Source organism: Morone saxatilis, unplaced genomic scaffold (assembly GCF_004916995.1).
Source record: "Morone saxatilis isolate NCDOM2014 unplaced genomic scaffold, NCSU_SB_2.0 Contig19, whole genome shotgun sequence".
Taxonomy (NCBI): Eukaryota; Metazoa; Chordata; class Actinopteri; family Moronidae; genus Morone; species Morone saxatilis.
The window spans coordinates 10,374,320-10,386,977 of record NW_023339751.1 but is presented as its reverse complement, the minus strand read 5'-3'; the positions used below and the strand labels follow the sequence as shown (position 1 = coordinate 10,386,977).

The 12,658-nt window shown below is 37.5% G+C and overlaps 1 protein-coding gene across 1 annotated transcript in view; it reads left to right on the top strand.

Annotated features, from left to right (window-relative positions):
* Positions 1-12,658, top strand: part of hpse2 (heparanase 2) — a 53,341-nt gene that overhangs the window by 29,826 nt on the left and 10,857 nt on the right. The window contains exons 5-8 of the mRNA XM_035663970.1: positions 1,353-1,524; positions 5,658-5,705; positions 11,664-11,757; positions 12,505-12,611. Of these exons, the coding sequence (XP_035519863.1) occupies positions 1,353-1,524; positions 5,658-5,705; positions 11,664-11,757; positions 12,505-12,611 (421 nt within the window). The remainder of the gene's footprint in view (positions 1-1,352; positions 1,525-5,657; positions 5,706-11,663; positions 11,758-12,504; positions 12,612-12,658) is intronic.

The following is a 12,658-nucleotide window of genomic DNA, read 5'->3' as shown; positions in this document are numbered from 1 at the left end:
ATATATATATATATATTATTGTATCGTACGCTCATAGTCCTAGAACAAGTCAAGAAATACTTTTACACAGAAGGGTTGTTGCAAAGAAAAATTAAGATTAAGAATTAAGCTACAAGCAGAGAAATCACAATCTTTGATAGCAGTCTTAGTCTAAATAACCAAACTAACTGAATGTCAACACTTAACTAACTGTAACCTGATCCCTAAACAATGTCGAGCATTAAACAGAACATTGTAACCTAACCAGTTTAAAACCGATGAGGTGGAAGGTCTCTGTTCCTGCAGCTTACTGGTAACCTTGACCCTCGGAAACACTGAATGAACACTTTAATAATTTATGCATGTACATGTCACCTCTAATACATAAAGAACTAAATTTCAGCTGACTTTCACTTTTAATGAAGGATTAGTCCAATAAAACTTCCAGCATTCAAGTTTTTTTCTCCACTAACACGGTGCTGAGAAAGCAGCTACACATTTTGTTTATTTAACATTTACAGGCTATAACAGCTTAGATAGAAACATTATTCAGATAGTGAGCTGTAAGGTGGAGTCAAGCAGTTTAAGGGTTAAGGCGAGGGTTCATTCAGGGATGAAAGGAACTGCTAGTCCTCATGTCATCCTAACCATCTGTGTTCCTGGGGAGCTGCAGTGCACACAGAGGGCCCTGTGTTTCTCTGCTGCACATCAGTTCATATTTTCATTTCATTTCATCTGTAATAAAGCCCACAATAGAAACTTTTATTTTAGCCTAAGCTTAAGCCTAAGTACCATGCAAAATCCATTGATTGGACCATGTGAAAAATTTAGTGAGGACTTGAACCGTAGCAAAAGTAATAATTTCAAGTAAATCACCCAGACAGTGCAGACACTTTGTAGAGGCTGAATTAAAAGGTGATCCTTTGAAATTTGCAACTAATATTCTCATTATAGTTTTTAGGAAGACAGCAGACACATACACACACAAAAAACAGACATTTTACAAGTTTTATTTTATAGCTCAAATAACCTGATACAGATATGGTCACAGTGCTCTTTAGGAGAATGGTTAAACAGCAGTGGGCCTGCAAAAGTTTAGTTATCCTCCTTTTGGGGAAACTAGCTCCCTCAGTCTCTTTGTTTTACTGATTCTGCAAGGCCACCCTGTGTGCTTGGACCATTCCCCTGACACTGAGTCCATCTGTCTGTATTACTGCGAATTGCCCAATTATCCCGTTTTCTACTGGCTGTTGGATACTCTCTAGGAGAGCAAGATCAGACTACAACAACAACAATATTCTCAGCCTCCTCCCCACTGTTGCTTGTATAAACTCTATCTCTCTGGCTCAGTGTACTGCATCTCCTCTTCCCAGAGCCTAATGCCTACCGCAGCATGGTGGGTCGTGCGGTCAACAGCACCCAGTTAGCTCAGGACTACACCAAGCTGCGGACCCTGCTGCAGTCTGTGCGCTACTACCACCGAGCTCACCTCTACGGCCCCAATGCAGGACGACCCCGAAAGAACGCCATCCTGCTGCTGGATGGGTGAGTCAGCAAGTAAAACATTGATTGGGCAGGATTCCTGTCCTTGTTAGGCTATCCTGCTGGGAAAAAAAGGGGGAAGGTAGTGGAAAGTATGCTGCTGCAGTTTGATACTTTTGCTGAGCTTTACTGTGTTTAATGCACACACACGTACACACACATTGTAGTAGTGTTCAGTGTTTATGGATTTCCACTCTGCAGGATTCAGGGTCTCAGCTCCAGTTATACCGTGTCAGCCTAAATAAAGTGTCATCTGATTGATAACGTGACGGCACAATGTCCCACCTGCTGGTTTTACCCAGAAGCTTCAGTTTGACTTAGCTTATCTAACAGCCCTCTCTCAACTGCAGCCTTTCCCCTCCTGAGATTGTAATGGCATACCTTTACTGCACAAAAATACCATATAGACAGTTTTCTATTCTGCTTGAGACCTACAAGTCAATAATACTTTACTGTTTGCCATTTTCTGAGGTGAACATACATCTTCAGGTTAACTTCCTATCTTCCACAAAGTTACTGTTTCCATTTAGGTCAATTTGAATATTGAGCCTAAGTTTTGTTTGTCAGACTTACTCACAAGCACATGAACAAATGAACAAGGAAACATTCTTAAAAATGATTTATAACACCACAATAACATAACTGATAAAAAGCTGTAATGGCTTTACAGATCTCAAGAAAGTTTAAGGTCTGTGTAAATATATTTTCCAAACATGATTTTAAAACATTGGCTGTCTGAAAGGTATTGAATCATTGGTATGACAAATAAACTTCCCTCTTACTCCTCCATCACAAACTTAAGATCTTCTTAAGACTGGTCATCTGCCTAATCCACAAAATGTGCTCTGAATGCAAATATATGTTCTCCCAAAATACAAAATGTGGATTACTGGTGCACTGAAAGTAAAATGAGAAACTGACTCACAAACACAGGAGAAAAAATATTATATTATATGGGATAAAATCTCAAAAATCTTTCATTTGGACACTGACACTTCATGACACATTCATTCTACAAAATATCATTTGGCTGACTCTTATTGTAACACAAGCACTGATTCTACCCTGATTATATTAACAACCCTCAGATTGGATATAGGTATTTAGGCTACTTTTGGGTGTTACTCCCTGTCTTAGTTTGTTGAGAGTCCTTTTAGGCAAAAAATGCTTTCTCAGTTCTATTAACCAAATAGATGACGGCACCCCTCAAACATATTCATCACTTCCAAAAAAGTTAAGCCTTTCTGAGCTTTTCTGTCTATTGGAATGGAAACAAACTTGACTAAAATGGATGCACCAGTGGCCCGGTACAACAAACACAGATTGAAAATCAAACATCGATGGATATACACAACTCTGTCAGTGTTTGACGATCCAAATAAAGTGTGACCTTATGGAGAGATGTTTTCTTTTTCCTTAATAGAAAAAAACCCCACCTAAATACTATCAAAAACAGAATTAGAATTATATTTAAACAATTGGTCACACTTCAAATAAAACTTACTTTAGCCCCCCCTATCTGGCGTTTATAAGCAGTATATAAACATTTAGTAAATGGTTTATAACACACAAGTTGTAAACAGATATAAGCATTTATAAATGTGTTTGTCAACAATTAAAACTCCTCCTGTTTGTGGGCACTCATAAATGGAGGCTGACAAAATAGTAAAATGCAGCTGAAGGAGAAGTTATAATTGTTGACAGATATTGTACGTTAATAAACACTTGTGCTTATATCAGCTTAAAACTACATTATAGTGTGTTTATTTTATTATAATGTTTTTAAAAGCTATATAGTTGCCACACAAGCTAATTTAAAGATGAAATACCCCATTCAGATGTTTAGTGTGTAATGTGTGTAAATGACAATTTCACACACATGACAATTTTGATAAAATTGTGTCCACAGGAAGGTCTTTTGCTCGTCGCCACTGGTGAATAAACAGATGAAACACTGTTATACATGTCATGATTTGTGAGTAGACAGGTTAGAGTAGAGTAACCATAAACATCAAACATTCACTCTCTGTTGTGAGTGGCTAAAGAGAACCTGTAATCAATGTTCCTGTAGTCCGTCACCACAGATTTAGGAGATTTTCTTTTACTCAGGTAACAATACAATTAGAAGTGACAGAGATAGACTATATAACTCTGACTTTGTTAACTAAACAGGGAACAGCATTCCCTTAAACCAAAACAGAGTCCATAAAGTTAATGTGTGCTAAAAGTATGTGTGTGTAGGTACATGCACAGGAACAGTTTAATGTCTGAATGTCCCACACACGTTTTGACAGGAAGTTGGAAGACAGAGGAGAAAAGGGTAATTTTATATGCGTCTCCATTCACTATGTACTTGAGCTACTTACATCATTGAAACCATTAGGAACTCACTGTTTATCTCACTCAGTACTGACAGCTCAAATTTACTCATAAATAAAAGGTGTGTGTTTGCATGCACCACTGACTGATGAGTAGTGGACTCAGAGGAAAGGACACAGAGGATGTAGCAGATGAGTTGTGAGTAGGAGGAGGAAGAGGAGTGAGATGATGAAGAGGAGCGAGAGAGAGAGAGAGAGAGAGCTGGAGCATCCACCGGTCACGGGTGACACATTTAACGACAGGCTGATTCTTGTGTGTTTGACACTGTTACGAGGGGGTGGCTCTTGTGTTTGACAGCCCGACTACTTTGCTGCTCTCAGGAAATAAGATGAATTAGACACTGAGTTACTCAACAGTCCAAATATCAGAGCTGGACAGACTAAACAAGCCAGAGCGGTGAAAGTTTAGAGACGCACATTTGGGCATGTCTGACAACCAAATATGGAGCGATTTGGGTCAGGTAGACTAGGGGGCACACACACACACACATAGATGCAACAGCTCAGGAGGAAGAAGTTAGACAGGAGGAGAGACTGTATACATGTTGAGTTTGTGTTTGTGTACAGGATCAGTCTGTTAAAAGGTACATTGGGTTAACAACATTTTATGTGTATTCAAGGGATGTTTGGAGTTTGTACTTAACTTACTGAAAGTTACACGACATGCTGCAGGAACAACTCTACAAAAATGTTTAAGGGCTGTTTACTGTTTTACAAAATTAGTGTTTCCTTCATTTGTATAGTTACTATATTATATATATGAAATAGTTGAGTAAACACAGGTGTTTTCAATAGGGTATAATCGACTGAATAGGTTCTGTTCCGTTCAGGTCACAAACAGAGTCAGGGTGCTGCTATTGAGCATGTTGTCTCACTGGAGAAAGACTCTGCTATGTTAAATGAAACAGAACCTTACTTATCAGTATCATCAGGAGTACCTGTGTTTACGCTACTATTTCAAGTCAAGATGGCTGCGGGGATTTTTGAATCTGCCAGCCTCAATAGCCAGAGGAAGAATGTCAGTGCTCAGCTGTGCAACTGTAGATCTTTGGTTTCTAGATAAGAAAAATGTAACACATGATTCACGCCCAGATTTTTGACTTAGTCCAATCCACTTTGTTTACCATTTACAGAGCACACACATAAGGGGATATGAACTGACTTTGAAAAAGTATATGTTATTAGAAATATGCATTACTTGAATTGCTTAACTCACCTTTTAATTTTAGCTTGACAAGATATTCCCAAATTATTTGCCTTTAGACTTAAGCTTTTAATTAATAAAACTAATACGACAGTACAAATTATTCCTGTAGATGTACATATCAGCCAAAGATTGAGTAGTTATTTTGCCCATAGAAAACTGTTATTTACTCCACATAAACCAGATATATTCTGCACTTCCAGGTTCAACATAAAGCTACCATACTTAGCACAGTGGTGCTCATGTGTAGTCTTTTTTTAGTGCGATGGGTGGTTAAAATTGACATTTTTAGTGAATTCACCTTTGTTTTCACTTTCCAAATAATTTTGGAATGTGAAGGATATGTTGTCAACCTGAAGTGCACCATATCTGCCCGCCTGCCCTAAAGGTTCTTGTAAAACTTCAACATCTCTAGTTAAGTTGTTGGGTAAAATGCAGCATTAATGGCCACAACTGTGAAAATAGGACCCAGGTTGTAAAAACAAAGAAATGTTTTTGTGTTTGAAGAAAAAGTGCCTCTCAGGTAAAGGTGACTCTGTTTATCTGACTTTCAGGTTCATGAAGAATGCTGGCTCTGTTGTAGATGCAGTTACGTGGCAACAGTAGGTATTTTACCCTTTTTTTCTATTTTATTATTTGTCCGTATCGATCTGCAGTCTTCTTAACCGTAGGCTACTCACATAACTAACCATATATCTAACAGCACAGGCCATGTTGTGTTTTAATACCACTATCACCACATTCCATATATATATATATGTTACACACAGTTACTGAGAGACACTGATGCATAATGTGGTAAAATGTGTTTATCCTGTAAATGAAACAACAGGAAAAGGATCCTGAGAGAGTGTGTGTGTGTTAAATTAGTAACACCTGCCATTTGTCTATTGCACATCTTGTAGGAATGCATACAGACATATCAATGGTTTGATCTTTTTTGTTTTATCTGTATCTCTTTACACACATATGTTGAGTGTGTACAAAAAGACACACCCACTGTAAGCTCAGACAAACCCTGTGTGACTGAGTGAGTGGTCATTAAGGTGAAGGTCAAGTCTAATTAGGAGAAATTAGAAGAAACGGAAGGAGGCAGGGCTGTCAGTAAGACTTAGAAAAACACCACCCACACTGTTAAAATCAAACCATATGCTCTGGCTCATTCCCTTTGTCAATTAGCCCGTTTTACACTAGAGATCCAGATTCCAGTCTAACCAGGCTGCGTGACAGAAACTCTGACCTCTACAAAACAAGCCAAACCAATAAAAGTAGAGACCACTCATTAACACGTCTACAACACAGGTTTTCCTCCGCTGCATCTGGCTTGAGTTGTTTCAAATCAAACGTAGTAGGTTGGAAACAGTATTCATTATAAAACTGGTTGAGAATCATATGGATTTGTTAGAGTTTGTCTGTCTGTGGCTTATGATCAGAGGTGTTCTGTTGGAGTTTGCGGTGATAAAACGTGTTGGTTATGTATTGAAATATTTGTGTACCTCCAGATCACAAAACATTGATATATTGTTTGCATTATGTTATGACATTTTTTTCCACAACACGTGTAGTTTCATATTCGCTACATCTTGTCCCAGTTAGTGCTTATATGTTTTTGAATTCGCCGAACAAAACATGGTCTGTATGTTTGGTCATTCTCTTTTAATCATCCTCTCTTTCTTTCCATCGTTTTGCAATGTTAGGTTTTCTTTCAAGTTATAGAGAGAGGGTTCCCATTTTTCTATAGATACTTGCCTGTATGTCTGGATGCACACGTTTTATTTTTTCTGTTTTCTTTTCAGAGCACTTTAACCCTAACCCAGTTATTTTTAAAGTAAGTTAAAGGGCAAGTGCAAAAAAATTTTGAGAAAACGTTTTCTCTGAATGTTTTTGGATTTATTTATTTGTTTATTTGTTCAGGTTTTGAGATATACATTTCTTAGATTTTATTTATGGTGCTCAAACAAACCAAAAAAAAATAAAAAATCAATAAGGACATATCCCTCTTAATCTGATTGTTTTCATAGAGACAGTTTCTTTGGTGGAAATCAGTTACAGTTAAAACTGTTCACAGTGAGTTCTATAAATTATCACAAGTAACCAGGACATTGTTTCTGGAAAGACATGTTCCTGTTGAATTTTTCAAATGTAATTGTTTAGTGCAGGAATGGCATTGGCAGTCAGTCCACCTCTTTTGTCCGGGCTGACAAAATCTAAAGAACTAGTAGACAGATTGCCATTCAACTTTTTACAGACATTTATGGGCCCCTGAGGATGAATTTTCACCACTTTGGCTATTTTCCCCTAGCGGCACCATGAGGTTGAAATCTGTGGTTTTAAATGAAATGTCTCGACAGCTATTGGATGGATGGCCATAAAATTTGCTACAGACATACCACGCTCAGGATCAATTGGAAATTGGTGGTCCCTTAAATTGTTTCTGCTGTAATTTCTCACGCCATTGTAGGTCAAAATGTTATTTTGTCCAATACTTTGGTTTATGACCAAATACCTGCAAAACTAGGGACATTCAAAGCAGCCTAAGCTGTACTTTGTGTTTACTTAGCATGCTAATACTCTGAACTAAAATGGTCAACATGGTAAAAGTTAAGTGCAAAACAACTAGCTGGCATTAGCATTTAGGTTAAAGCACCACTGTGCCAACTACAGTACAGCCTCACAGAGCTGCTAGGATGGCTGTAGACTTTTAGTCTTATTTCAGGGCTGTGAACAACACAAATACAATTCCATTCCACTCTATTGCATCAGGGTGTTGGCTAAAAACCTGGGCAAATAAAACTAGAAGCATTTACTATATTATTATACCATAGAAGTGCGTGAGAAAAAAAAAAAAATTGTAAATTAGGTGAACTAATTTTTTAGTTTACTATTACACCTGCACCCTCTAACCTTAACTATAGTGAACATGCTCTGCCTTACCTAACTGGAGCTGCCTCATGGTGAGAGAATTAAACCAGCCAAAAGTGTGTGACTAGACGGCTGCCACTTCTAGCTGTGAAAATATGAGCAACAAAATTTACGATTTGCTGTTTAGATGCCCCATAGCAATACACTTAATGTGAACCCTAATTGTTCCAGCAGTGGGGTATTAGTGGTGTGAACCTGAGTTTAAGGCAAGCGAGCAAACCCCTGCCCCTGCTAAACTTGTTTTAATAATGAAGTGATGAAAGGTACACTTTAATGACCTTTGCTTTTGAAAAAGAGCACTTCTTGTGCTATGCACTGTAGCCTGAAAGTGAATCAGAAACATACATGTTGATCAGTTTGACTCTTTGCAGCTACACGGCCACATTTTGAATGGGCCAGGATGACACATAATACCCACATCTTTCTTGCTCCTTGTCAGATTAACAGTGGTACTGCATGCCAGAGAGCATGGTGTGCTGGTTATTTATGATGAGGGGAGAAAAAAAGAGATGCTAAAGATTTGTGATCTCCTCCTTTCTAGTCTGAAAATCACAGAGGGACTGTAAATTTACTGATGGCATTCCTGAGGGAAGCTACATATCCTCCACTGTTATATAATGATTGATCTGATCATAACCTGCTGGTCCACATCAAGGAACACATCCTCTTCTTACTTTGCTACCCCTCTGCTCACCCCAAATCTCTTACTACACCAGATGGCCATTCCTTGACACTTATTATTACAAGTAAACTGTTATACGCTATACTCATGCATTACTTAAATTCCATTTTACTTCACTACACATTTACAGTACTTACTAGTTTTACTAGTCAAATTAATTCAATTAATGTGAATCGAACCATAGCTTTTGAGTATTTTAAAAAGTAAGTAAGTAAGAATTTAAAATGTAGGCTCCAGTTTAGTATTTTTGATACTCTTCTGGCTCTGCTTCCATCCATGCTTGTCTGATTTGATCACATCTATTGCTTTAGTCTGTACCATGATTTTCTATTAATAAAGTGCTAGATAGTTTTGTTGAGCTGTCTTTGATGCGGTTCTGGCACTCAGTGGGAGCTGTGTAAAACAAGCTGACTAAGTGGATCTTTGTCTGAAAACATTCGGACACAGTGTTGTTTATTTTAGCATTTTATTGAATTCTGGTCAGAATGGCAGCTAAAGTATCACGCCAAATTTTGGAGCAACAAAGGAAAAGTTCTTGGTTCTCTTTAGAAGTTTAAACTTGAGCCATTTTTTGAATACCAAGCTATAACCTCCTCCTGGTCAAAATACTTGAACAGTTTTCTTTCTTTCATTTCTTTTTGGGGCTTTTGCTTCTAATGAACCACCAAAATTGACGGTTTAATAAATAAAGTTAATCTTGCCTTGTTACCTGATGTTTTTATAAACTGTACCCAAAAATCCAAGTAGCCCTTATTTGCAGTGCAAGATATTGCTATAATAACTTGCACTGTCCTTTATTCTGTTTCCATATATGAGCTGGAATTTCTTTGCCTGGGATCTGGACCGAAGAATTATTGTGAGCTCCCTGGAAAGATGACAGGATAACCAAATAATTTGTGTAAAGATATGACTTAATCTGTGCGTTGTTTACAGTTTGAGGCCAGGAGCTTGGGACTTTTCCAAAACTGTGACGAAAATTTCAACGATGTTAAGCTCAGATTGCAACACTGCTTCAACAACAAAATTCAGCTCTGTTCTCAGCAGTTTTGTTGACATATCTGTCATCTCCACAGACCTTTCCAAAACGGGTTCAATAGAGGTTTGACCCTTGTTTTGGAATATTTTGATCCTGCAGTTGTTATGATTATATGGTCTTCTTGTCTACTGGCCTCCTTGGCATTGTCCCCCATTTAATTTGTTGAACCTTTGCTGGAAAATGTAATGCTGACTAGCATTCTCTAAGTAACTTGATTGCCTCAATTGTAAATTGCCTATCATAATTTTCCTGGAGTGTTCTCTGGTTTTGGAAAACAAAACAAAAAACTAAATTGGCACAAAACATTTGGTGCTTTGAGCAGGACTGAACTGAGCTGATCTGGTATTTTATTGATAACATTTGTTGCTTTAAAAGACTGAGAAAAGAAATCTGCTTTGCAATGAGGCACAGATTTTTTAAAAATCTTTAATTAACAGGTGTTACAGCTGTTTCTTTTATTTATTGTATTATGTCATGGTGCTTTAAAAAGTACAAATAGTGTGAATGAACCCAAGTGGCTTGAAAGACTAATTACTTTTTCTCATTTAATTACAGAAAATATGTGGTGGGTTTTGTGCCAAATAATGACTCTACATGAGTAGTTTAACCCTTATGCACATAATGTTTTCTGTTGCTTATGTGCAGTGAATGATTTGGAAATGTTAAAGTCTAAGGATTAATGAATGAAGTCTATTTTAGGCCAGTATTGTTGCCCTTATATGACATCACAGAGAATTTGCAAACATAATTTCCCACCAATATGATAATGATGATGATGATGACGATGTAAATCCAAGTGATTTGAATGCCGATCTTGCTGTCTACTCAAGACAAAATGATACATATTTAGTGAGGCAGGTATAATCTGTGTATATGTAGACATATGTATATATATATATATATATATATACATACAGTATATATATTTATCAATGGTACAGCCAGACTACTGAGAGAAGATAAAAAGACAGTATGTTATTAGATTTGTTATTAGACTTGTGTAACAAATGTTTTTTGTTTTTTTTCTTTCTGCAGTGCAAATAAGATGTGTTTTAATGGCACCTGAAACATGAACTAGAGTATGTGGTTGTTGCTTGCTTGTTTTCCTCTCTTGGACTCTCTTGGACTTGCAGAGGATCTTGGAGAGGCTTTCTGTCTGCCCACAGGCTGATTTTCCTCAGGACTTTGGCTCTAACTACCAATAAATTCTTCTCTCATCATGCTCTCTTAACATCATCTCTCATTATCATCTTTCTTTGTGTCTTTATCGCTCTCACACACACAGAATCACCACAGATGGATGTCTGCATTGTTCAGTCTGAGTTCTACATCTCAGTGCTTCCAATTCCTCTCTTATGCAATCCCACATTTTGACATGGAATTGGATTGTCAGTACGCTAAAGTGTAATTGAATATGTCAGTCCCTCTTCATCATAGCTGTTTTAGTAAAATGATGCATTGTGTACTACATCTATGAGACCAATCAAAACTATACTTAAGTGGTTTGGATTTTAAACCGGCAGTCCATAATAAGCTGCATCAACGCTGATGGCGAAACATACATTGCTGTTGGTACTGTTGACCTACCTGCTAGTGTAATATGTTATTATAGTATATCACAGGATATTATAAACCAAAGGTTATCGAGGTAGAAGATGCACTGGGATTGTAAACCTTCATGTCTGTCCAACAGGGAGAAGGATATATTGACATTAAATAATATATAGTTTATAAAAAGGTTATACAGGATCAAACTTTGAACAGGTGGGTGAATGCTTGGATCGATAGATGGAGAATCAGAATCAAATGAAATATTTTTTACCATCTGTGCTGTAATAAAAATCATATGTTTGTTACTCACATTGTAAAGTGTGTACAGAGTGTTTCTCTCACAGCTTTTTTCTTGCATTTGCATTACAGTTACTACATGGATGGCAGAGTGAACAAAGTGGAGGACTTCCTAAAAACTCGTCTGTTGGACACACTGACAGAGCAGATCAGTAAGGTCACCAAGGTACTTAAAGTTTCCCCCTGAAATTTAAGCTACAGTTTATATATACTGCATGTACAATATACTGTTTATATCCATGAACTATTTCTGAAGTGGCTGCTCGATTCATACCTTCAGTTCAACATCTGTACTGTAGGTACAAAATTAGGTTAATATCTGGGGTATTTTTCAGAGGTCCTATCTCAGGTCTTTTCCCAGTAACTTTAAATTTGATCAATTTAGACTTTTAGACCACCCTGAGGGAGGATATGAAGAAACCCCTCATTTGAATCATGAAATATATTTGCATTTCTTTTGAGTTTGCCAAGTTATGGATCAGCCCTCAGCTAGTTTTTGTGATGATAAAGCCACATGTGCAAACCACTAGAGTGAGCCCGTCATGAGCTAATGTTATCAACATTACGCTGACTTGTAAGAGATAAACAGTGCCAAAGTGCCTCAGGGAAAAAGAAGCAATCATTCCCAAGAACAAAACTTAAAACATTCAATGAAATGTAATGGGAGTGGGATTCTCCTCCGTATTACTACTCAGCCAGAGTCAGTGAGATCAGTTTTTTGTGTTTTTATTTATTTGCATACAGTATGTAGAAGTGTTTTGTTCCCAACTGTCATGACTTTCCATCAGCGTGCAGAGTCACAAAAATTCACTTGTTTTAGTTTGAATTAAAAGTATGATCCTGTTGTTAAGGTCCTTTCATTGATTCAAATTGTCCAAAAGTGATATTTATGTATTTCCATCACTTATGGCAGGTTGTGAACACACATGCTCCTGGTAAGAAGGTGTGGCTGGGTGGACTGGGCCCGGCTTGGGCAGGAGGCATCAGTAATCTTTCTGACACATATGCTGCTGGCTTTCTGTAAGTACTGGTATCATGCTCTAGCCTGTGTGTATGTGTATGTGTGT